Source organism: Bos grunniens, chromosome 1 (genome assembly GCF_055505025.1).
Source record: "Bos grunniens cultivar Pamir isolate PY7600 chromosome 1, Bosgru_T2T1.0, whole genome shotgun sequence".
Lineage (NCBI taxonomy): Eukaryota > Metazoa > Chordata > Mammalia > Artiodactyla > Bovidae > Bos > Bos grunniens.
Genome location: NC_141165.1, coordinates 89,638,951 through 89,666,811, shown reverse-complemented (window position 1 = coordinate 89,666,811; position 27,861 = coordinate 89,638,951). Strand labels below are relative to the sequence as shown.

General features: G+C 52.8%; 1 protein-coding gene and 1 long non-coding RNA gene across 2 annotated transcripts in view; one reads left to right on the top strand and one right to left on the bottom strand.

Annotated features, from left to right (window-relative positions):
* Positions 1 to 452: 452 nt before the first annotated feature.
* Positions 453 to 27,861, bottom strand: part of ADCY5 (adenylate cyclase 5) — a 158,784-nt gene continuing 131,375 nt past the window's right edge. The window contains exons 13-21 of the mRNA XM_086402834.1: positions 21,844 to 21,960; positions 21,257 to 21,421; positions 17,890 to 18,065; positions 15,798 to 15,827; positions 14,633 to 14,765; positions 9,216 to 9,479; positions 7,977 to 8,181; positions 4,491 to 4,615; positions 453 to 2,796 (exon numbers count right to left, since the gene is read on the bottom strand). Coding sequence (XP_086258960.1) covers positions 2,668 to 2,796; positions 4,491 to 4,615; positions 7,977 to 8,181; positions 9,216 to 9,479; positions 14,633 to 14,765; positions 15,798 to 15,827; positions 17,890 to 18,065; positions 21,257 to 21,421; positions 21,844 to 21,960 — 1,344 coding nt within the window. The 3' untranslated portion in view covers positions 453 to 2,667. The remainder of the gene's footprint in view (positions 2,797 to 4,490; positions 4,616 to 7,976; positions 8,182 to 9,215; positions 9,480 to 14,632; positions 14,766 to 15,797; positions 15,828 to 17,889; positions 18,066 to 21,256; positions 21,422 to 21,843; positions 21,961 to 27,861) is intronic.
* Positions 3,156 to 9,957, top strand: LOC147379875 (uncharacterized). Its single transcript, XR_015164518.1, has 2 exons — positions 3,156 to 3,516; positions 7,439 to 9,957. It is a non-coding gene; the product is annotated as an uncharacterized LOC147379875 (long non-coding RNA).

Genomic DNA, 27,861 nt, shown 5'->3' with positions numbered 1-27,861 from the left:
CAGATTGCCTGATAAATATTCCTAGTTATCCAAGTCAGGTCAGTTCACCTCCTGCCTACATCTCCCCCACTGCCACCTACTTGGGTCCTTTCGATGATCTGTGTTCCCTCTTGTATTTTCAAACTTTCATTCCCTTAACATGGAAACACATTTGGCTCACCTGTTTTAAAACATCCTCCCCTTGGTCCTGGATCTTTCTGGTTCCATCCTTCATTGCTTGTTCCCTTGGTCCCTCTCCCTATCTCTCCATCCTGTGGCCTCCTGCACCCTGGCACGTCCAAGGTCACCAGTGTTCTCCCACCTGCTGCCACAATGACTGCAGTCTTTGGCCAACATTCTCACCACAGCAGTGCACTGTCCCCACTCAGGGGTGCTCTGTCCTACACTGAGAGCACTGTTCTTCCCACTGGAAACAGGCCCACTGCCCCAGACGCAAATTAGACCAGAACACGTTACCAGTGAAAGTGTTTAATAGTTAAATTATTTAAATAGACTTTTCCATTTCCATGGGAAATCATAATTGTATTCATTTTTGCAAGAGCAGGGATAAAAAGAGTGCACACCCCTTGGAGGGAATGAAGAGCTAGCACTGCACGTGGTCACCAGTCACTGCCAGGATGGGAGGGAGGGGCCCCACAAGGCCAGGGAGTCCATGACCAACAGGGGAAACACTGGAGAAACCAGCACACACGTTACTCAGGTTGGGGGCAAAATGAAAACCCAGCACCACTGGCGGGCCGTATGGAGAGGTCAGGACTCGAACACAACACCATGGGGAATGCCAGCCCCTTGGGACAGATGCAGGGGTGATGCAGAATTCAGAGGATGGAGCAGCAAAAGCACAGGGAAACTAAGGCTGCCAGTGTTAGGCCCATAAGCTTTGCTTCTCAGAATTGTGTTTGATTGGGGTGGGAGGTGGTGTGTAGAAAGGGGAGGGCGGGGCTGGTGTCCACTGAGAGGTGGTGCAGGGGGGTGTCAAAGTAACGTTTTGCAGCTGGCATGTAGCTGCCTCCTCACCTCCTTCAAGCTCACATGGGAGGCGAGAATAATGCTGCCCTGAGACGGAATGAAGAGATCTGGGCACAGGACCCAAGGATTCTGTTTGAATAAGGTCTCTATGACAGTATATCCTTTTCCAAATGCCTCCCTCATAGGACATAAAAAATAGAAATTTTTCTTGGTGTATTTGACTGCTCCCACCACACCCCCCAAATGAAACCAGACAAAATGAAATTTCTGCTGGCTTGGCCCAGGTTGGCTCCACTCTTTCCTCTGTCTGGTTTGTAGATGGAGAGCAAAGCCCCCTGTCTTTCCTTGCCTGAGGGATCATCTCCAGAGAGAGACGCCTGCACCTTGGAAAGCCAGGCAGCCCAGCCTTCCCCACACCACCACGCCAGCTGAGCTCTCAGGGTTGCAGGGGCTGCCTGTCTGCCCGAAGCAAAAGCTGACATCTCCGGGAGCGGAAGGGTGGAAGGAGGCCCTGCTGTCTGCCACGGGTTGAGGCTGCTTCCCTTGACTCCAGCTTGGCCTGAGATGGGAAAGAGGCTTTTGCTTTCTTTTTATTCTGTTTGCATTTTACTTAATAGAAGTGACAAGTTTGTGTGTGTGTGAGAGAGAGAGAGACAGGGAGAAAGGGTAACGTGTGCACGCATCTTCCCACATATGGAACCCCAAAGGGACACGCTCACTGCTCTGGTTGGACCTGGGAAAATCTGAGGTGAGGGAAACAGGTGTCCTGAATGAGAACAGTTCCACAGCATAAACACGCGCACGCACACACACACACACACACTCCAGTACACACATTGACATACATACAGTACAAATGAGCACAAACGCCCTGCTGTGCACAGCCGTTTTCTAATATAGAGAATTTACAAAATATAGAATTTGGTATATTTGTTAGATCTCCAAGGTTTTCAATAATACAAAATAAAAAATACAAAAAGACAAGTTGGGATCCCTGGCCTCCCTCCGCAGTGGCATCCTGGTTTGCTTGTGGGCCTCTTACACGCATACAACTAGCACAGTCTAAAGAAGGGCACAGAAACGTGTTTTGTTTTATTTAATAAATATTTTCTTTTTTTCTCAGAACCACCACTCCTTGCTCCGAGTCCTCTGGCCTCCCCCTCGCAGTTAGTTCTGCCCCCTGCAGGGGCACCGGCCGTGGGTTGTGGGAGGGGCCCGCGATGAAGGCCACGGCCCATCCAAAAGCCAGCACTCCTGCCGAGGCCTGCAGAGCCGCTGCCTCGGTCTGAAGTGTAAAGGCTCACATAGAAAAGCAGCCCCGGGCCGGGCCAGAGTGGCGCCGCCTCCCGCCCGCCGGAGGCCGAGCTCCGCGGTCCTGCGCCCAGGCGGCCTGCCCTGCCGAGCCCGAGCCCTCCTGCCGCTCCTCTCCGCGCGCGCGGCAGCTCCCGTCAGTCAGAAAACTCGAGGTTCCGACCGCATGTGGCGGCGCCTTCAACAGAGGGTGACATCTTTGGTCAGCTTGGTGCTCGCAGGACGCTGGCACCCCGGGCCTTGGACGGAGACCGCCAGCTCTCCCGCCCGCGAAGGCAGAGGCTGCTTCTGGAGTCAAAGTGGGAAATCTCAGGGCGGCCCCACGGGCTGGAGCGAGGCTTCCGCCTTGTCTCTGGAGGCCAGGCTGCCTGGCGTCCGCGGTGGCTGCTAACTGGGCGGGGGTCCTCCGTTGAGGAAGTAGGTCATCATCTCGCCTTTGCCCTTGACCTTGACCACACCCCGGCACTCCAGCTGGTACGTATTGGCGGCCAGCACCTGGTACATGTCTGTGGTGACCTAAGAGGCAAAGGAGGAAAGAGGACAGGCCATCCATGACCTGACTGCCCCTGACTTGGAAGGGTGGGTGGCAGCCTCAGGGCAGCTCCTCCAAGGAAGGGCCTCAGAACCCAGAAGGAGGCAGCACCCACTCCCAGGCAGGTGGGGTGGCCAGCCCCTCAATGCGCCTGTGGCCACGCACTGCCTATCGCCATCCTCCACAATGAGAGAGCCGTAGAAGCTGAGGGGAGCTCTCAGGAGCTCACAGCTCTCCCACTCCCCACAATCCACGCCCAAGTGTTTTACCAAAGCCTCATTCCAGAACTTTCAGAAAGTTCTAGAGACTGGTTTTCCACCACAGACAGTTTGAGAACCACTACTGATCTTTCTCATTTCATCTTCCTAGGAGGTTAGAACTATGATCTCAGGCTTGGAAAACCTATGCCACTTGCCTGAAGTCACGCAGCTGGTAAATGCTAGAGCCCAGATTCACTTCAGATTGTGCTGCCCGCCTCTGCTTTGGCTTTTGGAACAAAGAGGAGGATTCACAGGCAGTGTCAGTAACACAGGACACTGCTGCAGGGCGGAGGGCCAAGCAGAGGTGACAGGAGGAGCAGTGAGACTACAGCTTCACCACAGGGTGATCCAAGAGCCATTTCTGAGAGTGGCCAGCACCCTGCCGGGGCCCCCATCCACACCCGCTGTCCAGCCAGGGAGGAAGGGGCAGCACATTCTGTGAAGGTAAGCCCTAGGTAAAGGTAGGTGCCCTGCTGCCGGTTACTGACTGAGCCCCTCACATCTGTGTATATGTGTATGTGGGGGTGGGGGGGGTGGGGTTGAAGCTCTGTCAACACTCCTCCTCTCTCTCCGTCTCTCCTCAGGACCCCCACTCCCACCTTTCTGTCCCACTCTCTTCCCCCCCCCAACCCCCCAACCCCCAGGGTGGAGGTGAGAGGAGGCCATCTGGCCAGGCCCCTCAGGCAACACCCACAGGCCAGCCAGGGCCATGCTGGGATCAGTCCCTTTGTTCAGAGGCCCCACAAGGGAGTGAAGTTAGGGGACGGTTAAGCAGTGTCAGTGTGAGCAAGGACCTTAAAAATGGCCCAGTTTGCACTTGGGAAAACCGAGACCAGGAAGGCTAACCGAGGTTCCACGGTTCAGGGCCTCTCTGTGTCAGATCAAGCAAGGCCTGAGAAAAACAAAGAAAAGTGGCTGAAGAGCACCAGCCTGTACAGGATGAAGAGACGAGAAAGTCTCCAAGTCTCTGGCCAGGCTCCTTAGCTGTTAAGATTGGTGGGGGCACCATCCAGGGACCAGTGGCCTTGTCTTGTTTTCAGAACCAAGCCCTGAGTGCTCTAAGCTCCATTTAGCAAATCCTGCTCCCTGCAGCCGCCTGCCTTGTGACTGTTCTGTGTGCCTGGTGTGTGGCGTTAGCACTCCTGGCTTGGCATGGGCAGCTGGCTGTGCCATTCCCCACAATTCCCCCTGTGGCCAGTAGAGGGCTTTGTGCAGGCTAGAAGATCTGTCCAAGGTTCTGAGAACCTGAAACATAATTGTGTTCTCCAAGTTTCCACTGCATCAGCACCAACCACCCCATCTCCCTCAAATGTGGCTGCAGAATTCTGACTAGGAACTGTGAGCAGCCTGCTGGAAGACCGCTTAGCATCACACAGAGGTCCCCCAGTGGACATGGAGGTAGATGCTCCTGCACTCACCTGGATGCGGTCGGGCACACCGGTGCTGTCCATGCGGCTGGCCACGTTCACCGTATTGCCCCAGATGTCGTACTGAGGCTTGCGGGCTCCAATCACACCCGCCACCACGGGGCCAATATTGAGCCCTGCAGGGCACAGAAGTCAGAATTCTCATCAGGGTTCAGACCAACTCTTTCCTGCCTGCCCTTGACAACATTCCTCCCCCGACTCTTGGCAGATTATCCCCCTGACTCTTGGTCTGAAGACACTCAGGGTCCTTCTGGCTTGAGGCTGTACCTAACCCCACAGCTGCCACTGCTTGGATCCTATTGCACACTTGCTAACTGGAGACCACAGGAACCCATTCACATAGCCACTACTCCTGTGTCCTTGTCACCCAGGCAACACTCAGCTCCTGCAGATCCACCGCTAGACTGCCCTCTTTAAGGCGTCCAGTGACCTTTTGCATTTTCTGGTTGCCTTTCTTTAATCACCCCTCTCCCGGTAGCATTTAAGTTTCCACCTTTAATTCAGAATACCAGACTCGCCTTGCTCCTCTGTTCCAGGGGTGCCACCACTCTCATTCTCAGAACCTGCCTCCTAACCCACTTCCCTGCCCAGTGTCTGCTCTCTTCAAGTAATTCACCCCCAGGTTTCCGCACCAGGGTGGTGATGCTGCAGTGACTGACACCGGGAAGTAATCTGCCACATCCATGTGGACTCTCCCTCTCCTTCTTTCTCCTCCACTTCTGCTCCAGTCTGTCTGCCTTCCTGGTCCTGCCCAAGACAACACTGAGCAGCCCTGCCCCTGAGCCTCTGTTGTGCTGGTCTCTACCTCAAATGCCCTTCCTCCTCTCCCAGCAAAGTCCTTCCCAGGCACATCTGCCTCAACCAGCATTCTCTCGATATTTTCTGCCCCATCTCCAAGGCCCAGGGCACTCCCTCCTATTACATAAACTGTCTCTCATGATGGGCCTCATTAAGCCTAATTGTGGCTTAACTATTTCTTAGCGTGTGGCCACAAATACAGCAGGAGCTCCCACACGCCCCCCTCGACCACTCACTAAATCAGAAATGTCATCAGTCCTCAAAACTCTTCCCTCCACCAACTTCCTCTTTGGGTCCATCAAGCCACAGGTAGCTTTTTGCCCCACGTGCTATTCCCAGGCTGAGCTGTCACCCTCACTGGTGACAGTCATGCTTCCCAGGAAGACATCCCTGCGTCTGTAGGGCAGGATCTACCACACGAGGCTCCCAGCTGCCTGCCCAGCTCCTGTCTGCATGCCACTCAATCCCAAGTCCTGGTCCAGCGCAGGAGCTGGGGCAGCTCACAGAAACATACATGCCAGGAGAGAAGTGCAGATCAGTGGAGCTGGGGAGGTGGAATGAAAGAAAACAAGGATGCAACATCATGGGAAGCCAGGGGTGATGTTTACACAGAAGCACAGACTGCCCATCAGTTAAAGCCACCCCCCAGCTGGCTCTGGTCTGGGTTTCCAGCACCTGATGCAAAATGAAAACCTGGTCCAGTCCGCAGGCATGTGCCCCCCACCAGCCCGCACGACCAGCTCCTCAGGGAAAGCCAGTTCCCAGCACTCAGGCCAGAACAAAAGATCTCCTGAGGACCTTCATGATCACAGTATTGACTTTTAAGAATCCATATTTCAGTTTAATGTGCTAATTTTGAGAACTGAAATACCAGTATCTTTGCTGGTGAATCACTGTTACTTTTTTTAAAAATTTGAAATCTGAATCATTTTTGGCCTGAGACATTTCTGGGAGGGAGCTGATAATACATTAAAATTTTGACAAAGGATTGCTCTTTCGGAAAGTATTCTTTATCTCCACCATCCTCAAGAGGTAGAGAGCAGTGCTCGACAAAGCTGTTTCTTTTGAAAAAGTAACTCTTATTCTGAAAGCCTGGGTATCCTTGACAAGATAAGGACAGAACAAGCCACTGAAACACCTTGAACCTTATCAAGCAACACAGAGTTGTGTTTCTCAGATCGTTTAGTGGATGCAGTAGCAGAGCAAATAGGCAAGTGTGCTGATGTACGTGGGTTTTCCCTGCACTATTCTTGAAGCTCTTCTGTACAGTTGAAAAGTGTCAGAATAGAAGACTGGGATAATAAACAACCAAAGGAATACAAAGAAGATGTATAGCACAGGAAATATAGCCAATATTTTATAATAATTTTACTTGGAGTAAAATCACTATGCTGTATACCCACAACCAGAGAAGGCAATGGCACCCCACTCCAGTACTCTTGCCTGGGGAATCCCATGGACCGAGAAGCCTGGTGGGCTGCAGTCCATGGGGTTGCTAAGAGTCAGACATGACTGAGTGACTTCACTTTCATTTTTCACTTTCATGCGTTGGAGAAGGAAATGGCAACCCACTCCAGTGTTCTTGCCTTGAGAATCCCAGGGACGGGGGAGCCTGGTGGGCTGCCGTCTATGGGGTCGCACAGAGTCGGACACGACTGAAGCGACTTAGCAGCAGCAGCAGCATACGCACAACTAATATTATATTGTAAATCAACCATACTTCAATTGCTAAGTCACTTCAGTCGTGTCCGACTCTGTGCGACCCCATAGACGGCAGCCCACCAGGCTTCCCCGTCCCTGGGATTCTCCAGGCAAGAACACTGGAGTGGGTTGCCATTTCCTTCTCCAATGCATGATAGTGAAAAGTGAAAGTGAAGTCGCTCAGTCGTGTCCGACTCTCAGCGTCCCTATGGACTGCAGCCTTCCAGGCTCCTACATATATGGGATTTTCCAGGCAAAAGTACTGGAGTGGGGTGCCATTGCCTTCTCCGATACTTCAATTAAGAAATAATAAATACAAAAATTGAAAAAAATTATATAGGGTTTTGGTTCAAAGATTTTCTAAACAAGTAGAATACAGCTCTGCCTGTTTTGAAACTGGCCCAGGGCCTCTGCTCAGAACTTTCCCCTCTCTCCTGCAGCAGTCCTGCCCCCCAGATACCACAGCATCAACGAAGCTCCTCAAAGCCACCCAACAAGGGCCAAAGCATTTGACAAAGAAGGAATCTAAGGAAGATACGTGGACTCAACTTATCTCCACATCCTCACCATTTCTTTCCCCAGTTTGTGTAGATTAGAAGAACCTTCACATCACCTTGATCTTGCTCACACACACACAGAAACCACTTAGAACTCAGCAATAACCCCTTTCTGAGTTCCGGCCTCTCCCATGGGGAGCCCTGTGCCCTTGGCACACAGCATCCCCCACAAAGCCTCTCTGGTGGGCACAGTGAGTAGAAAAGGCAGGAACTGAGAAAAATGGTATCCTGTGCTCACCACCATGCAGAGGAAGCACCACTAGGCCCTGGGAGAGCTCTGCTGTGTGATGGGCACCAACCCCTACCCCTTGGGCAGGGACATACGATAGCATCAGCCTCCTTGGACTGGCTCATGGAAGCAGGATGGGAGAGAGGGTTTGGGGAGCCCCCACAAGCCCTCAGCACTCTGAGCCAGGCTCACCGATCTTCATCTGGAAGTTGTTGAAAGAGTGCTCGTTGATGTACTTCATTTGGTCCATCAACTTCATGGCGAAGTCGGCCAGGGCTTTGATGTGGGTCTTGCCCACCTTGTCGTAGGTGGAGTCATTGAGGCCGGAGGCGGCCATGTAGGTGCTGCCGATGGTCTTGATCTTTTCCAGCTGCCTGAACCGGTCCTCACTAATGATCTGGGAAGAAGGAGGCCAAACCTGGGTCACCCCGAAGTTGGGTACTGAGGTCTGCAGGGGAGTGCAGCACAGCCCCTTGTGTCACCCGGGTTCACACAGAGGGGCCCATCTCTGTCACCAACTTAGTGGAAAGCCTCGGTGCTCCCCAACAGTCAGGCTGCTTCCAGTACTCATCTGCTGGCTGTCTAGGGGCTGTGGGCTATGAGCCCAGCCACATACAGGAGCCCCTGGGGCCAGGTCACAAGTCACCTCTGGGGCTTTTCCCCCTAATATGGATTGGCAGCCGCCTTTCCCTTTGCTGGCTAAAGTCCCAGCCCTCCCAGGGAAACCTCCTCGTTGTTGTCCAGCAGGCCACTCTCTCCTGTCTCCAGGACCTGCTGGAAGCCTGTCCACATCCATCTCAGCCAACTCCAGGATCCGCAATGCCCGGGAGTCTCAGGGGCTGCTTCTGACTCTGCCTGGTCCCAGCTCCACCATCTCTCTAGTGCCTGTGCACCATGCCCCGGCCCCTGTACTCCTGCTGGGCTTGTCCCTCTCACACTCACTACATGGTGAGCTCCCAGCACTGAGGCTGCTCTACTGGGTACAGTACTCCTCAGGGCCTGGCACACACTAGGTACTCAACAAAGGAAATGTCTTTGCTTCTGCTGTTCAAGGCTTTGCAACTTGGTCCCACCTCCTCCTTTAGCTTGGGTATCCCTCCTCCCTTGGACTCTCTCAATGCTGAGTCCCAGCCTGAGGCCCTGTCCAGCCCGAGATGCCATAAGAGGAGTGGCAGGTGATGGGGGTGGCTGGCGAGGCAGCCAGGCGGGGCCTTCATGGGGCAGCTGAGGCTGAAACACCAGCTCTGGCACTTACAGGCAGTGACCCAAGGCAAGACGCTTAATGTCTGTGAGTCTGGGCCTCCCCCATTGTGACATGGTGATGGGGAATACACGCAGGCGCCTGTGGCAGTGCCTGGGACACAGTCAGGGCTCCTGACGTCTCCACTCACACTGGTGATGGGAAAGGGGGATATCAGGGCCCCGCTGCACCTCGTCAAAGTCTGCGATGATCTCGTTGAGTAGCCGCAGGCACTCGACGCCCTCGTTGTTGGCCTCTAGTTCCACATAGAACTCAGAGAAGTTGGCGATGGAGGCGAACATGACGGCCACGCACTCGCACGACTGATAGTAGAGCTCGTCGTTGCGCCGTTCGCGGGCCAGGAAGTGTGCGGCCACGTCCTTGGGCAGAATGTTGTGCAGCAGCCGCCGGTTGTAGGCCTGCAGCTCCTCCATCTCCTCCTTCTCCTCCGTGGCCTGGGACAGAGGGCCCGGTCAGAGGGAGGGCAAGCAGCAGGCCACTTAGAAAAAGGCAGTGCAGCCCACCTGCGTGCCCACATGGGCCCAAGACTTCAGCAAGTGCCAGCTGCATCCTCACTGCTGTCTCTACTCCAGGTTTTCAATAAAGAGCATCTATTACTCTGACCATCAGAAAAGAGAGCTCTGTAAGTGGCTAACTCCCCGCCTGCCTCTCGGAAAGCGACACCTATGAGAGCGTTGATCCTGCAGGAGGGACCCTGAGTGAAAACAGGTCCCAGAGGAGAAGCTGGACGGATCCTGCCTGCCCCAGATGAAAAGGAGGCAGGAGGGTAAAAGGCCGGTTCAAACCCACGCCCACACGGCCCTCTAGCCACCCAAGTGCGCCTCGATTGTCCATTTGCCTCTTCGTATAAGGAAACGCACACAGAAAACCAATAAAAATCATTTTAGCAGACTGAATGCAGGGAAACCTGCTCAGAGCCCTGCCTGGTCTCCCTGGTTTCCCGAGAGCTGACCTGCCCCAGGACCAGAGGGTGCAGGTGCCTTAAGGTGCCACCTGGGCAGGACAGGGACATCACTGATGTCCCCAAGCTTGGGTCCTGGGCCTGGGACAAACCTACTATCCAGGATAAAGGGACAGTGCAGAACCCTCAGGTCAAGAGGCCAACAGTGGCCCACAAGCTGAAGCACAGAGGTAGTCCTGCACTTTGGTGTGCAAGGAGCCAGCTGACCAGAGTGTTCAAGGGGCACAGACGTCCAGAAAAGGGGTCTGCTTGCTCCCTCCCCTCAACAGCAAACAGAATGGTCCCTTGAATGGGGGCAGGCAACAGTGTAGGTAAGGCAGGCAGACAGGCAGGCCAAGCACCATTAGCAGGGCTGTTTAAAGGATCTAGCCAGCCTTCTTGGGCCTTCCTTAACTGCAGCTAGAACCTCCAAAAAGGCCAGGACTATTTCTCAGGGCCCTGGGTCTCCAGGTAGGCAGTGGCTACCCATGGAGAAGGAGCTGCTACACCCATCAAGGCTGCAGGTCTGGCTCCAGTGGGGGAGGAGAAAGCTGAGGGATGAGGTGAGAGGACCCACCTCATTCTTGGGATGGGTGGGTCACACCCAAGGAAGCTCCTGGACCTCAGATGCCAGGGGGCTCCAGCAGGCACATGCTCTCTTCCTGCCAGGTGGCTCCTGTGGGGTGGGACACTTTGACCATCCCCTCCCCTAAATTGGGCTTCCCTGGTGGCTCAGTGCTAAAGAATCCTGCAATGCAGGAGATGCAGGTTCTAACCCTGGGTTGGGAAGATCCCTTGGAGAAGGGAATGGCAACCCACTCCAGTATTCTGTCCTGAAAAATCCCAGGGACAGAGGAGCCTGGTGGGCTACAATCTCTGGGGTCACAAAAACAAACACGACCTTGTGACTAAACAACAACTCCCATCAATAAGGGCCCCCTGCTTCTGCTCTGGAACAGGTGTGCCCGCGGGAGAAGGCTGGTGGGGGGGTCCCTCTCCTTCTCCCTGCCATCCCCACAGAGGGGCCCCAGCTGCTTTGAAGATGCACCAGGCTGCCCCCACTCCTGCCCCTGCCACCCACGGAGACCACATGCCCGGGAACCCAGGAGCACCTCAGCTCCTCTGATCAGCCCACAGGTGGCAGGAATGCTTTCCCAGAGAGCATCTACCCAGAGTGTCAGGCAGTGGAGGCTGGGGGTGGGGATGCTGGGAGCACAGCTGCTGCTGGGAACAGAAGCCCAGCACAGAAGTGCTGGTCAGGTGAACCTGCCTCCTCTGGGAACTCTGCCCAAGACGTGTGGGCAGTTGCCAGCACAGCCAGCTGCTTCTAGGGCTGGGCTGTGCTCAGGCAGGATGGCTTGGGGGTTCCCAGGTGCTTGCTGGTCCTAATAAGGTCAAGGATATGGGAGGAGATAAGAATGGCCTCTCCTGAGAACCGAGGCCCAGAGGAGGGGCCATGCGGGTGTGTGTCTTGTGCAGGTGCTTCAGGGAAGCTAAGGACCCCAGGCTCCCCACCTCCCTGCCAGCACTACACCCAGCCACCAGGACCATAGATCCGACAGCTAAATGGGCTGCTAGGCGAGATCGGCAGTGGGGCAACAGACCATCACTCAACCACCGAGGACCCGTGCTCAGGTTATTATTTACCCCTGCCCCAAGTGCTGGAGGACGATGGGAGATGGAAGGATGTGGGAGCATCATGAGACGCTGCAGTAGAGGCGGGCAGACACGCCTGGCAAGCAGAGACACACGCCCCCACACTCACACACATGCGCATGTTTGCAAGATGGAGAGTGGCCAGCCACTTCCTTGTCAATTTTCCCTTCCTTCCCAACCTTGTACAGAGTGCTTGTGCCTGAGAAAGGACGTGATCAGAGGAGGGAGCGTCACATGTGGTGTGTCCAGCAAGGAAGCAGGGCGGTGAGGCGGGGAGCGGGCATGGTGGGGCAGAGAAGGGGGCTGGGGTGGGGAGGCCAGTTCCACTGAACAAATGAGTAAATATGTGAGAGAAATAGAAGGGGAAGTTATCACTGCCAGCGATAATATTTGCATGCATGGAAAGAGGAAAGCTAGAAAGAAGCCTGAGGTATTGCATTGGGAATGGGGATACTGCTACCAACCCATGGTTTTAAACATCAGCTGACAGTTACTGCAGTAGTATCCATTCATATGTATGTATATGTGTGTATTTTCTATACACTTACATACATTTCCTAGCTTTGTCCACAGAGAGGACCTAGAACAGTGAGCACACAGCGTGCCCTGATCTGGGTTTCTAAACACCATTCTCCATGAAAAACAATTGGGGCACTTTGAAGGGAAAGTACCTGATGAGCCCCAGACAGCATCTTGTGCCAGAAAGTAAAAAAATGCTCAAAGAATGACGGAGCGTGTCAAAGAACATGGAAGCCAATCTGAAGACACACGGACCAAAGCCAGGACACGTGAAACACTGAAATAAATAATGAGAGGAGCAGGGCATAAGCCCCACTGAATTCGATAGGAATCGATGAGTGTAGGCTGATGTAGATAATGAATGAAGCAAATAAGAGGAGGATAAGGAAAGCTCTGGGCTTCCCTGGGGGCTCAGACGGTAGAGTCCGCCTGTAATACAGGACACCTGGGTTGGATCCCTGGATCAGGAAGTTCCCCTGGAGAAGGAAATGGCAACCCACTCCAGTATTCTTGCCTGGAAAATTCCATGGACAGAGGAGCCTGGTGGTCTACAATCCATGGGGTTGCAAACAGTTGGACATGACTGAGCAACTAACACACACAAGGAAAGCTCTGCCTTAAAGGAGAATGTCGATCAACAAATGCAGAAGGGGGACTTCCCTGGTGGTCCAGTGGTTAAGAATCCACCTGGCCATGGCAGGGGACATGGGTTCAACTCCTGGAACTAAGTAAGATCCCACATGCTGTGGAGCGACTAAGTCCATACACTGCAACTACAACGAAAGATCCTGTGTGCCGCAGCTAACACCCAATGCAGCCAAATAAATAAATTAATTTAAAAAGAAAGCAAATGCAGAAGGAATGACAGACATAGGTCATCACAGCTGGCAGGCAGGAGTCAGTGATGGATGCTGAGACTGCTGGGGGAGGTTTGCTGAGAATCAGAATATTGGTGTGATGCCAGAGTATCTTTCCACAAAATGCTAATAGGGTACAAAAGGGAAGATGGGGACCTGACAGTGGAGAAATCTGGCAGATGCCCACTTGAGCGGGTGATCAAGGTTAACGTCGCCAGGGGCGGGACGGGCCGACACAGAGGAGTCCTCAAGGTGATGCTCTGAGAAGGGGCTAGCGAGTGTCACGTCCATGGTTTTCCTCCTGGAGGGTGGGGCCCAAGTCCGGACACAGGAAACATCAAGGGCCCCGGACTGAGGGCTACAGAACAAGGACCTCTTAAAGACTGACAGACTGAGAGGCAGACAAGAAACGTAATGGCCAAATGCACAGGGCACCTTGGAGGGGGTCCTGGGCCAGAACTGGGACAGCTGACCAAACACGAATGGTTCTGTGAGTGGATGTATTGTGGACGGACAGTGTTGATTTCCTGTCTGGGGGGTTGCATGGGAATAACGCAGAGAGTGTCCTTGCTTTGGGGAGGCAGACACTGGGAAACTGAGGGGGTGGATTGGGGCAGCGTGTCAGAAAAGAGAAGGTGATGGAGCAAATGCAGAGACCAAATGCCTCCACTTTCGCTCAGCAGCCAGTGAAAATCAAGGCTTCCTGCCCTGGCCCAAAGACTTGAATCTCGACATTACTAGGAAGCTGAGGATGGAGGAAGCCTAAGCAAGCTACAGATGAGCTGGAGAAGTGATCTGCACACAGGAGTCAGGCCAGAGGAGGCAAAGAGGCCAGGCTAAGCTATGCCTTACAAGCAGCTGGGCAGGAACAACAGCTCTAAGCCCCACCCCTACTCCTATCTAAAGCCAGGCTTTCTCACAGGTCCTGGGCACCCTCTCCTGCACCTTTTGAGGTGGTCGAGCAGGTAGTAAGGGGCCACACAAGGGCTACTGCTAGCACCTGGAGCACGCTGTGCATGGCCTAGCATCACGCCCTCCTCCATGTGGACACAGTCAGCTTTCAGGGCACAGAGCCTGGACAGCAGAGTGATGGCTGGATTTCAGTTCCACCAGGGCACCTGGCACCCAGCACCTCTGCCCCGGCCTGGGCTACTGCTCATCAAGGCCAGGGCATAGCCACCTGGCTGGACTTCCTGTCAACGATCTTTGATGCCCCTTCCAGCTGTCTTCCCCTGGAGGAGGCTTCAAGTGCAGTTCCGGTCACATCGAGCCCTGCTCAGACGCCTCTGGTGCCAGCTCCTGCACTCAGGCCTCTGAGGCCCTGGAACTGCACACCCCCTGCTCACCTCCTCTCCTCCTGCCTGTCCACCAGGGTCCCAGCACTGGGCACTATCGAGAGTGGGTTTGCCTGGAGCTCTACGGTTTTGCCTCTCGGCCCCAGAGAGCAGGGGGCAGACTCACCGGGACACAGGGTACCAGGCAATTGGGATGAGGCCTGAGCAGGACACCTCATCAGTGCAGAACCTAGGCCCAGCCCAGCCCAGAAAGTGGCCAGAGGCCTGGGTACCTCCTCCCGCTCCCCCCGCCACCCCCGCCCGAGCCCCTAGCTACCCACCTGAAGTTTCCAGAGGAAGTCGAGGCGGGCAGTGGACTCCACCTGCTGGGCATGCAGGTACAGGGCCAGCACGAAGACGGAGATGATGATGGGCGTCACCACCTTCAGCGCCACCTTGGTTGGATGCTCAGGGCTGCAGGCAGGAAACAGAGGCCCCATGCTTCATGCCAGGCTCCGAGGGCCGCTCAGGCCTGTTTGTCTTCCTCCCACTTCAACTCCCCGCTCCTCACCCTCCTGCTCTAACTTTGCCTGAGGTGTGCCGTCTTCCTGGTGGACAGCACCTGCTTGCCCTGCAGCCCAGCAGCCATTACTCCTCCACTGAGGCTCACTCCCCTGCATCACTGGGGTGCTTCCCTCTGGTTACAACAGGAAATGAACTGGGCCATCTTACAAGGCAATGTATCATCCCAGGTCTCTCTCAGTTGACAAGACAGGGGTTGTAACAAGGGAGCCAGGCAGGCCATACTGTCTCTGGGCAACCTTGGGCAAATCTCTTAACCTCTCTGAATCTTAATATCCTAATCTGTAGAATGGGATAACAATACCCGCATTTCAAGATTGTGGCAAGAATTACAGATACTATATGCAAACTCCTGTATAGTATCTGAGAAACGGTAGGAACTCCAAAACTGGTAGCAATTATTATCTGATTATATTTCTGTTAACATTACTCATGCTCCTAATAAAAAACAGCTGTCCCAAACCCTTCTCCTGTCCTAGGAAAGAGCCCAAACCTTGAAGGCTGCATACTCCCTGCGCAGCAGCAGCCAGGAGGCAAGACCTAACCAACCAACCCTGCAGGCCTGGGCCTCTGCTCCTCCCCTCTGGGAGCAGAAGGGGCACGTGTTCTCCTGTGCCTGGGGTCTCATGTATGCCCCCAGAGAGAGCTGGAGGCCTGTGGAATGGCCTCTGAGGCCTGATAATCTTGGTCCCGAGTCTGTAAGTCATCTTGGGGTGATGGAGACAGTGAAAGAACGGTACCTACCCAGGGAGGCCCCATTGGTACTTAGAGAGGGAAGGGCCTCCTCCTTCATCACCCACCTTGCCACAAGGCCCCCTCCCACCTGTGCACCGCTGCTTTCTCTGCTGGGCTGGTGGCCTGAGCTGGTGGCCTCTGGCAGGCAGGGGTCGTATCAGGGAATTCAAACAAAGAGCTTCAACTCACCACTGGGAGGTCCCGTTGTTGCTGAAGTCTCTGTGAACAGGAGTTGGAGAGGGCTGTTCAGAACTGCTCCCTGCCTCATACCCTCCAGGCCTCTCTGCCGCCTCTGTCCCCTCTACACCCTTTACACCCAGCTCTGTGTCCCCATGCCTTATATTTCTGCCCCCACAATTGCTGCTCCTTTGCCATCCCCCCAGCATCCCTCTCCCCAATCCAAGGACACTTTCAGAATAGGAGGCTTGCAGAAAGCCTGGTCCCTATTAGCATCTGGTCACCAGGACCACAAATCATCCAGTCCTTTCCTGGGACCCTACCTGGGCAGCAGCCTGTCCCCTCTCCCACCCCAGCCCGTCGCTGCCACCCAGAGGAGAAACACACACTTGTACTGTCCAGTACAGTAGCCACTAGCCATATGTGGCTACTGAGCTTACAATGTGGCTAGTACAGGCTGAGATGTGCTATCAGCGTAAAATAGATACCAGGTTTTGAAGAATCAGTGTGGGAAGATATCAAATACTTCACTAGTAATTTAAAACTGACTACATATGAAAATAATATTCTGAATATATTGGTTAAACAAATATATTATTAGAATTAATTGCATGTTTTGCTTTTTAATATAGCTACTAGAAAACTTAAAATTACATCTGTGGCTTGCATAATTTTTCTAGTAAACAGTGCCGCCCTAGAGCCACGCCAGGGTTTCTCAACCCAGAAAGGACCTTCACTCTCTGGGTAGGGCTGCTTTAGTAGGAGGAGGGGAGGGGGTGTAGGGGAGGAGCAGGGCAGGAGAGAAAGACAGGCAGAGTCCCGCTCTTGTCCCATCCTTGGGTAGAAGGGTCAACTTCCTCCTTCTCCGGTCCCCACAGGACCGCAAACTGCACTGCTCCCCATGCTCCAGTCTCCCTGTCATCTACCCACATCCCCGCACGGCCACTGAGAAGTTCTTCCTTGCATCTGCCTTAGATCCTTCACTACATCTTCATTTTCTCAGGTGACATTCTCTGCACAAGAAGGTAACATCTTTTCTGACACTGGACATATGGCCGATGTTATCCATGACTATACCTTCACTGCCAAGCTTGGTGCCCGGAACAGGGCAAGTGCTCCGTAAATATTTTTGAGTGACTGGGTAGATGGATGAATGAATCCCTTCCTCCAACTCAGAGAAAGCACAGTTTGCTGCATTTTCTCAAGGGACACAGACCTGTCAGCTCACATGTTTTGCATTTCCTGATGTGTGTGTTGGGGGTGGGGGCAGGGATGGTAATGGGAAGAAAGGGGTACTATGTATCGGGCACTTTACACACATATTACTACTATAGGTATTATTATTTCCACTCTACTGGGAAAAAATAATGGGAGGTTCAGGAAAAATAGCCAAATATGTGTCTGAAGCTGAGATTCAAACTCAATTCGACCCCAAATCAGAGCTCTTTCCCCTCACAGAGCCACCTCCCTGGGAAATCTGACATCTGTCACTATTTGACCAGGCTGACTGCCAGCTAGAATGCCCGGGGCACAATCTTCATTCGTGCCACCTCCTGGCTGCTCACCATCACAGTCAAGGAGCCTTTGAGCAATGCACAAACTACCCAACTGTCCAGGGAGGCCCTGTCTACTTTGCTGAGTTGCCATAAGGATGAAAGGGATAAAGTATGTCCAGGTGTTTGGCTTAAGGCAGGACAAATGCCCACAAACAACGAGGCTGTTCCTTTGCTCCCACACACCTTGCTTTCCAGCTCTGTTGAACCTTGACCCCTCTGGGCCTGAGGTTGCAAGGGCAGTGAAGTGAAAATAGCTCATCAAAGGCTGCCTGGGACAGATGAGGAACAAATCACTGAAGCCTGAAGTCAGGACTGAGTAAGCGTCTGGAGGCAGAAGGACAGGGGACCTAGTAGCCCTGAGGCCACCCTCATCACTGGGAGAGGGATGGGGGGGAAGAAAAAAGACACTGTGCTGTTTTTGCCTAGGTGGTCAGAGCTGGGAGCAAAAGGACACTCCTCTGGAAGCCCTGCGGCCCCAGTCTTCCGTTTTTCCTGTCTCTCTGCAATGCTCCAGACCCCATTTGGGGTCCCAGGCAGGTGCCACCTACATGGCGTTGGCCGTGACCAGTAGGTCGGCATTGTCAAAGAGCGTGACACCGGGCACCTCAACGACGAGCACGTAGATGAGCTCGATGGCCAGCATGAGCACCAGCTTCCCGATGCAGCTGATCTGCAGGAACACGGAGCAGGCCAGCAGGCTGAGCAGCACGCTATAGGTGAAGTACTGCGGAGAGAGGGCGGCAGCTTTAGCGCCCGGCCCGCCCCCTCCTCGGGCCCCGCCCTCCTCGGGTCCCGCCCCTCCCCGGGCCCCACCCGCCCCCCAGCCTCTCTCCAGTCTGTGTTGATCTCAGGTGAAACCGGGTCTGGGGATGTTTCTGCTGATGCAAACTTATACTGTGATGTGAATGGCCCTGGGTAGAAACCAGGAGATGGGGCTGGCAGGATAAATATCACTAGTTCCAGCAGTGGGGCCCAATGGTTAGAGCAGAGCTTCCCGCTCAGGCAAACTTGAGTTTCAGCCCTGATTCATTATGGACTGTTTGTGTGACTTTGGCCATTTATTCAACCTCTCTAAGCTTGTTGAAAGTGAAAGTCGCTCAGTCGTGTCCGACTCTTTGCGACCGCATGGACTATACAGTCAGGCCAAAATACTGGAGTAGGTAGCCTTTTCCTTCTCCAGGGGATCTTCCCTACCTAGGGATCGAACCCAGGTCTCCTGCATTGCAGGCAAATTCTTTACCGTCTTAGCCGGCAGGGAAGCCCCTAACCTTGTTTCCCTGCATATAAAGCCTTTTCTCTCATGGGCTGACTGTGATGATTAAAAATGATATGACGCCCCCTGGCACAGTGTGTGGTACCCTCCATAACTATGAGAGTGCAGGCTCCAGCCCTGGATCTGCGACTTTAAATTCAAAGTCCTGAAAACTGAAAGTGTTTTCATAACTGATGTGATGGCAACATCTGAACTGCCTTATTTGGTGGCCAAACTGATCAACTGACGTGATGTGAAGTATCACCTTTGTCCTGCTTCCTGTGACTATTCATACATTTTGCTGCAGAAATATTTCTGTGATTCATTATCAGGTGCTGCCCAGATTGCACCGAGGTGTGAGATAACCTTTTAAACTCTGAGAAATTTTACAGTCCAAAACATATCTGATCTGAAAGGTTTCAGATGAGGGACTGTGCCTCTCCCTGTACTTTGGGGGGAACCCCTTCTGGTCTCAGAGCCTCAGTTTCAGAGCCTTGGACAATTGTCCAAGGGGTCAAACCAGGCCATCTCAGAGGTCAATTTCTGTTCTGTCGTCCCCTGATATTAATCCAAGACAGTCAGCATCTATTATTTTGCTCTTTCTTTTAAATTTAGCATCACTATTTCTGCTCCAGGCAAAGCGTCTCACTGCTGCCTCTGCCTTGGGATGGAGGCCAAGTATTGGTGGCTGGAAGTGAGGGTAGCCCCTGCTGACTGGAGGAGGGAGGGACCTGCTTCAACTCACCAGCAGGAAGGGGCAGAGGAAGGAGTAGGGAGGGCACGCACAGACACATCAGCCTCGAGGATAATAATTCTTTTCTCGGTGGGTGGGGAGGGGGACAAAGCACCAGCTTGGAGGCCCATTCAGACCCGGGGCCCAGACAAGGCCAAAGCTTAATGCTGAGGTCCATCCAGGTCTCTGAGGAGTTGCTGAATTGCTGAATCAGAACAACACTTGTGAGGTGGGGTCAGCCTGAGGGGTCTGCAGCTGGTGAGGCCTGGGATCTGAGGGCCCAAAACAGGTCAGGCTGGTGAGGGCTGAAGGCTGTGATCAACCATCTCCCACAAACGAGGAACCAGGACAGGCCCTGCCATCACTTTGTTCCCCTGCTCTCCCGTGGAGCAGCCACCAATGGACACGTGCAAGACCAAAAACAGCCTTGGCTTCCAGCCAACAGCCCTCAGGCAGCAGCTCCTAGAGGCTGTCAGCCAGATGTGAGAGGGAAGAGAGGTGGAAAGCCAAGGGCAGGTGCTGGAGCATGGCTTCCAGGGCAGAGTGAGCGCATGGTGGGGCCCAGGGACCAGCACTCCGGGTGACACTGGTGTGGGGGAGCCCTACTTCTCACTGAGTCTCCCTGATCCCATCCATATAGGGGAGGTGGATCAGTCCCCTTCCCTGGGACAGGTAAGGAGGCCAGCACTGTGACAGTCCCCAGGGGCCCTCACTGCCATCTTGGAGCCTTCTTATGAGTCATGGGCCCTTTGGGAGTTGGAAGAAGGCATGGGCTTTCTCCCCAGAAAAGGGCAAAAACTACCATCATCTTAGATTTCACGGGCGCCCTGGTTGGGAGTCGGGTTGTGAGAGTGACCAGTGCTGGGAGGCGATGCGCTGGGCTGGAAGCCTGATCCTGCTGCTTTCTGCAGAATGGCTCCCTGAGGAAGCCCAGCAGGGTGGCGCAGCACTCAGCATACCATGCTGCTAAGGGTTCTCGACACTGGATTTTTAAACCCAGTGATCTGTAGGTATACGATTTCATTTTGGGGTGACAAAAATGTACGATTCCATTATAATGATGGCTGCACACGTTGTGAATATACTAAGAGTTGTGTCCGACTCTTTGCCACCCCATGGACTGTAGCCCACTAGGCTCCTCAGTTCATGGAATTTTCCAGGCAAGAACACTGGAGTGGGTTGACATTCCCCTTCTCCAGGGGATATTCCCGACCCAGGGGTTGAACCCAGGTCTCCCTGCATTGCAGGCAGATTCTTTACCATCTAAGCCACCAGGGAAGCCCTAGTTAGTAGGAGAACCCAACCCAGCAATACTCTAAAAGCTACTGAACTATACTTTGAATGGGTGAGGCAGGTGGTAGTGTTGGTTTAGGATATAGTTCCTTTTGCTTCCCTCTGCTCTCTGACCTACAGCAAAGGGGTCAGGCAGGCCACCCAGGGCAGCATGGGGGCATGCTGCTGAGGCTGAGGGTCCAGAAACATTTCTGCCTTCAGGTTAAGAGCAAAAATTCTGAAGTCACCTGACCTGGGTAGGACTCTGCCTCTGCCACTTGCTAACTGTGTGACCTTAGGTGTGTTATTTAACCTCTCTGTGCCTCAATTACATCTGTATAAAGGAGCTAATAATGGCATCTTTGTCACAGGGTTGCTCTGAGGACTAAATGAGTAAATGTGAAGTTCTTGGCCCTGTGTCTGGCACATGGTAAGCACCCTATAAGTAACAGCTATGCTGTTATTGTTGTTAATATTATACAGGGAGGTTGGCCTTGCTCACAGGTGTCTGGCACATAGAGTGAGATAGACTCCGGGGGAAGGAGGTTTCTGGAATGGCAGTGAGCCTGAGGGCCCTTGACTGTCCATCAGAGTAGTTGAGGATGGAGAGAGCTGGTGGCGGGTCCCCATCTGCATCCTGCCCCACCCTGCCCAGTACCTCGGGGAAGTTGCAGTTGGGCCAGGAGCTGCCGCAGAAGCCCTGCTCGTCACCCAGACTGTAGTTGACGGCCGACTCCACCACGTGGCATGCATTGACCTGACTGGCACTGATGTTGTGCTCGTCCCCCAGGCAGCCAAACAGGTCCTTGGAGTTGCACGTGAACTGCGGGGGAGGAGAGGCTCAGCCCACGGGGGCCCAGGCCAGCGCAGCCCATCTCCACAGGCAGCACGTGCCCATGCCCCCTGGTTTTGGGTGAGGTCTGACTCTGACCAGGGCAGGGGATGAGCATGGAAGAGACCGAGGAACAGTCAAGACTTGCCCAACACCCAGGGCAGGGCTCATAAATCTCCCTTGGGGGTGTACTTCCGCAAGCCTTTCTGGTCCTCTGTCTTAGAGAGTGAGGACTAAAGGCTGTGTGAGAGGCTTTAGGAGCTAAATCTGATCCCAGGCCTGAGGTGAGACCCAAATAAGAATTTCCAGGGAGGGAGAACCCCAGGGTCCGGGGGAAGTCTCCTCCCAGCCGGTGCTTGTGGGGTTCAGGGCTCCAGTGGGCTGGGAGGTGCCGGGGAGGTGGAGCCACCCACCATGTTGACGAAAGCCGACAGGAACACGAGGGTGATGGTGAACACCCCCACCAGGGTGCTGTTCATCTTGGACCGCACGATCTTCCTGGAGAGCGTCTGCAGCGGGGCTGGGAAGAGCTGTCCCGGGGCAGAGAGAGGGAGAGAGAGAGACGAAACAGAATTCAGTGGACTCCACATACTGCCACAGAGGAGGCAGAGGAGGCTCTCCCCCTCTTTGTCTGTCACCAGCAGAACCCTGAATGCTTTCCTGACCCCCCTCCCTGTGTGTGAGCCTCCAACCTCTGCTTCCAGGTCAACCACAGCTAGATTCTGCAGGGGGCCGGGAGGAGTCCACCTGAGGCACTCACAGGTGAGAGAGGATGGACGAAAGGAAAGATGCTACCTTAACCCCAACATGGAAGCAGAGGGAAAAGCCCATGTACCCACTGTGTGAATGCTGGGCCCCTTAGAGTTACATTCAGGGAGTGGCAGGAGGCAGCAGTCAAAGAGTCATGGAGGGCCCAGAACTTTCCGAGGAGGGCCAGAGGGTTTCTGGGATGAAGCAGGGAGCTGTGGATCTGAGGGCTCATGGAGAGCCTGGCATCTGGAGGAAGGGGATGGGCATGTGTAAAGGAGCAGAGCAGCCTGGGAGCAGAGGGTGGTGCCCCGGTCACATGAATTGAGTTTTTTCAGCAGGACGCCCATGGGTCTGCATTTCCCTCACCTAACCCTCCCTATATTTCCTTCAACTACACACACTGTATGTCCACTCAAAGACCCACTACAGTTTTGGTAATTAAACAGTTGGGTCTACCAAATCTGATGCAACTGGCCTTGGCCACCACGTCCTCATCATCTCCTAAGCAACCCAAAGAAGTTGGCAGACCCAGAAAATCAAAGCGGTGGACCTGCTCCTCTCACCCCACCCACCTTCATGCCTCTTGGTAGGCTGATTTTCAAGCATGCCACATGTCCCACGGAAACCCCTACAGGCAGAGGAAGCTGGTGGAAAAGCACCCAGAGGCCTGGGTTCTGGGCGTGGCTTTTCCTGGGTGGCCCTGAGCATACCTGCACATTCTGACTGAGCGTGCCGGATGCAAGGCTCAGCCGCCCACTGTTACAGAGAGTAACGCAGGCAGCTAAGTAGGTGAGGGCACACAGTGTGGCCATGAAAGGACTGCTCGTTCCCAATGTGCTGGCTCATGTGCTACAGTGTTTAAGGCCAGCAAGTGCCAGGCCCTTGGTCCAGTGTTCCTCAGCTGTGACCCAGACTCACTACACGTGGTTCCACAGGGGCCCATCAGGTTGCCCCCATGGGACTTTGGCAAACCAAAACAAATATGCTGATGTTTGTAGTGCTTGCTATGCCACAAGTAATAAAGTCTCTTGTCCCTGACCCAGGAGTCTGGTCACTTCTGTTAGCATCTGTGAAAGAGCAACAAGCGTAAAACCAAATCTCAGACCGTTCACAGTTCTTGACACCAAGAAAGTGCCCTGCTTACACCTGAGTCTTGGGCTTTGGGCTAAGTATGCACGTAAAGAAGCTATATATCCCTTTCGCTCCAAATCTCCCTCTGCCTTCCCAGCAAGTCCATTTCCTATTCAGCAGAGGGAGAGAAGGGACCACACAGAAGGACTGTAGCAGGGATGGAGGCTTGCAGCCCACTTGGGCTCTAGGCTGAGTGGTGAAAACCTTGAACTTCACGTGCCAAGCAGGGGTGCCTCTCAGCTGCGTTCATGGAGCATTGAGTCTGTGGCATCTTTTTCTGAGAAGACACTTCCTTTGGAGGGTAATCTGAACTCTGACTGAACCCACTCTTTTATACTCTTAGATACATACCCAAGAGAACTAAAAACATAAGTCCATATAAAACTTCATATGCAAATGTTTAGCGTAGGATTAATAGCCTGAAAGTGGAAATTACCCAGATGTCCATCAACTGATGAAGGGATAAACCAAATGTAGTAAATCTACATGATGGAATGTTATTTGGTCACAGATGAAGGAATGAAGTGCTGTTTTATGGTACCAGATGAACAAACCTTGAGATATGTTATGTGAAAGAAGCCAATTTCCAAAGGCCACATATTGTATTATACCATTTACACAAAATGCCCAGAACAGGCAAATTCATAGAAACAGGAAATAGATTTGAGGTTGCTAGCACTTTCATGCATTGGAGAAGGAAATGGAAACCCACTCCAGTATTCTTGCCTGGAGAATCCCAGGGATGGGGGAGCCTGGTGGGCTGCCATCTATGGGGTCGCACAGAGTCGGACACGACTGAAGTGACTTAGCAGCAGCAGCAGCAGATGAGAGGAACAGGGAATGAGGAGTGACTCCTAATAGGTGTAGGGTTTCTTTTGGGGATGATGACAATGTTCTGGAATTAGTGGTGATAGTTGCAGAATTTTGTGAATAAGCTAGAAGCTACTGAATTATAATTTTATGACCTTTATAAAGAAGAATTTTTCAGTATGTGAATTGTATCTCAAAAAAGTGCTTACTTAAAAAATTCCTGCTCAGCCTCTTACTGTGTGATCCTGGGAAAGTCATTAAGATCTTAGAGTCCCAGTTTCCTTATTGGTAAACAGGGAATATCTACTTTCCTGGGTAGTAGATATTCTAGGGTGGTCATGAAGACTCAATCATTGATGCATTTGAAATTGCTTTGAAAGCTGTTAAATTCAATAGAAATTTTAGTTAATATTTGCATTTTAAAGAGCTATGTTGCCAATAAGAACAAAAGTCCTTGTTTCTCATTAAAGGAATTTTTGGTTTCACAGCTGTGGAAAGTGTTTTGGCAGCAGCATGAGGCACTTACTCTGAAACGGTATGACAGATGGTTTCTAATCTTTGCCTGCTTAAAATTTTGCCATTTCATCCTCCCATCCCCCATGTTGCTTAAACCATTTCAGTTCTGATCACCCTATCCATCAACTGAATGGCTTCTTTCATTACCAGTGTAATGACTGATTTAGGCGAGTTATTACCAGATGCTAAAGCCTCTATTGGAGAAGGCAATGGCACCCCACTCCAGTACTCTTGCCTGGAAAATCCCATGGACAGAGGAGCCTGGTAGGCTGCAGTCCATGGGGTCGCTAAGAGTCGGACACGACTGAGCGACTTCACTTTCACTTTTCACTTTCATGCATTGGAGAAGGAAATGGCAACCCACTCCAGTGTTCTTGCCTGGAGAATCCCAGGGACGGGGGAGCCTGGTGGGCTGCCGTCGATGGGGTCGCACAGAGTCGGACACGACTGAAATGACTTAGCAGCAGCAGCAGCAAAGCCTTTATAGAAAGTGGTTTTGTTGTTGTTTAGTTGCTAAGTCATGTCTGACTCTTTTGCGACCTCATGGCCTGCCAGGATCCTCTGTCCATGGGATTTCCCAAGCATGAATACTAGAGTGGGTTGCCATTTCCGTCTCCAGGGTATCCTCCTGACCCAAGGATCAGACCCACGTCTCCTGCATTGCAGGCAAGTTCTTTACCACTAACCTGCCAGGAAAGCCCATAGAAGGTGGTGGTGGTTGTTGCTCAATCTCTAAGTCGTGTCCAACCCTCCCTCTGTCCTTTGGTATCTCCTGGAGTTTGCTCAAACTCGTGTCCAGAAAGGTGGTTGGGGAGTTCTATGTGCAAAGGCTTCCTGGTGAACCTGAGACCGGGGGCCCCACGGGGGCCACCCAGAGGCCAAGAGAAGAACTGCAGGCTACTAAACAAAATTCAACCAGGAATAAACTTGTAACAGCTAAAGAATGATTACTTCAGTGCATTGCCTTGCTACAAACCAATTTTCCTTGTCACCATTTCAAAAGATCTTCTCAACTTTAAATCTCAGCAGGAACCCGGGAATTGCTGCTTTTTTGAAGTCTGCAGAAGATTTGACATCCTGGCCTGGCAAAGGTTTATGGAATATCTCATCTCCTGTAATAAAAATTCCCCTGTATGTTGACCCGAAATTCTACCTGTACTAACCCTGGTGTAAACAATAAGATTCTTCACCTGGAGTAGAATCTCCTCATGGGGCTGCCCTACAGCTGCAAACAGATCCTGGAGGGCATTTGTCTGGCAGAATGATTGTGTCTGTGCAAACCAATTGCTCAATGCCTGTTCTCCAGCAGAGCTCAGGAAAAGAATCAATAAAAAAAAATTCCCATCCAGTACATTCCCAATCTGATTAATTCAAATCAATTCAACTTGAAAAATGGGAATGGCGACACAATTAATAAACCGTGACTGGGTGAGGGACAGCTTTGATCCTGGCCTCTCTGAAAGTCTCCAGGCAAATCAATGACCTTCCTGGGGTCCTGGTTCCCTTACTGTGATGTGGGGCCAGGGTATCCAGGAATGAAATCTGAATGCAATCTGACAGCAGAACATTTAAGAAGACAGACTTTCTGATAAGAAGCTAATAACAGAAGCAGAAATTTTTCCTGCTTCGGAAAAATTTTTTAAAAGATACAAAAATTTCAGAACAAAGCAGGCAGACAGTGACCAGGTGACACACTACTGCTCTCATCACCTGGCCTTTCAGGAGCCAACTGGACATATTAACAAAGACATATTAACATATTAACAAAGGAGGGGAAGGGTTTGTGGGCTCTGGAGTCAAGAACCATCTGGGTTTAAAACCCAGCTATCCCATTTCCTGGCTTCCCTGATGGCATAATGGTAAAGAATCTGTCTGCCAGTTTAGGAGACATGGGTTCGATCCCTGGGTCAGAAAGATATACTGGAGAAGGAAATGGCAGCCCACTCCAGTATTCTTGCCTGGAGAATCCCATGGACAGTGGGCCTGGCAGGCTACAATCCATGAGGTTGCAAAGAGTTGGACACGACTTAGCAACTAAACACCAACAACAATCCCCATTCCTAGGGGAAGCTGTCTAACCACTCAGAGCCTCATTCTTCTCATCTGCAAAGTGAATATAATAAAAGCTGCCTTCAAGATTTGGGAAAGGCCAGGCAAGGTGGCACAGCTGGGCTCTGGACCCAAGACAGCCGGACTGAAAAGCCACGGGAGGAATCTAAGGTCTGCTTCCTGGCATGAAGAGTTCTCCATCCCTAGACGAACTGTGCCGGGCAGCAGCACGCCCTCTTCTAGTAGATAGAGTGCAAGCCCAAACGTCTGGAAACGTGAGTGTGGGATTCTGCAGTGGTCACAGGACAAAAGTACTGGGAGGTGAGAGGTACTGGCGGTGTAGTAAGACCTAACTTTAGAAGCTGTGGGCAGGAGTCAGGCTGGAGTGGTAGGAAGGACAGCTGGCAAGGTGGGGCTTGGCTACATTCAGGCTTCAGGGAGAGGGACAGGGGGCTTTTTGGTGACTGCACAGGGCAGATAAGGGCCTATAGAAGCTCTGGTCAGATACGCCTTCTAGGCCTATCTGCACCCGGCTCCCAAACTGCAGAAAAGCAGAGTTTGGCCTTCTGAGAGAGAACATGCCGAGGAGCCACAGGAGAGACAGGGGACCCCGATCAAGTGTAGGAACAGAAGGGAGGCACACTCTTCTACCCACTTGGGTGGCGGCATTGGCAAAAATGCCAGTGCTGTCGGGGGCAGGCCTCGGCCCCTTCACTGGATGACGACGGGACAGAGGGACAGGGAGACAGAGGGACAGAGAGACTGAGGGACCAGGCTGCTGCTGCTAAGTCGCTTCAGTCATGTCCGATTCTGTGCGACCCCGTAGATGGCAGCCCACCAGGCTCCCCTGTCCCTGGGATTCTCCAGGCAAGAACACTGGAGTGGGTTGCCATTTTCTTCTCCAGTGCATGAAAGTGAAAACTGAAAGTGAAGTCGCTCAGTCGTGTACGACTTTTTAGCGACCCCATGGACTGCAGCGCACCAGGCTCCTCTGTCCATGGGATTTTCCAGGCAAGAGTACTGGAGTGGGGTGCCATCGCCTTCTCTGGATGGACCAGGCAGAGCTGGCCAAAAACGGAAGGGGCTGCACTCAGGAGATATAACAGGCTTGTGCCCCTGGAGGGGACCCAGCAGAGGCCGGCCTGGATCTCACAGCGTTATTGCAAAGGGGTTCC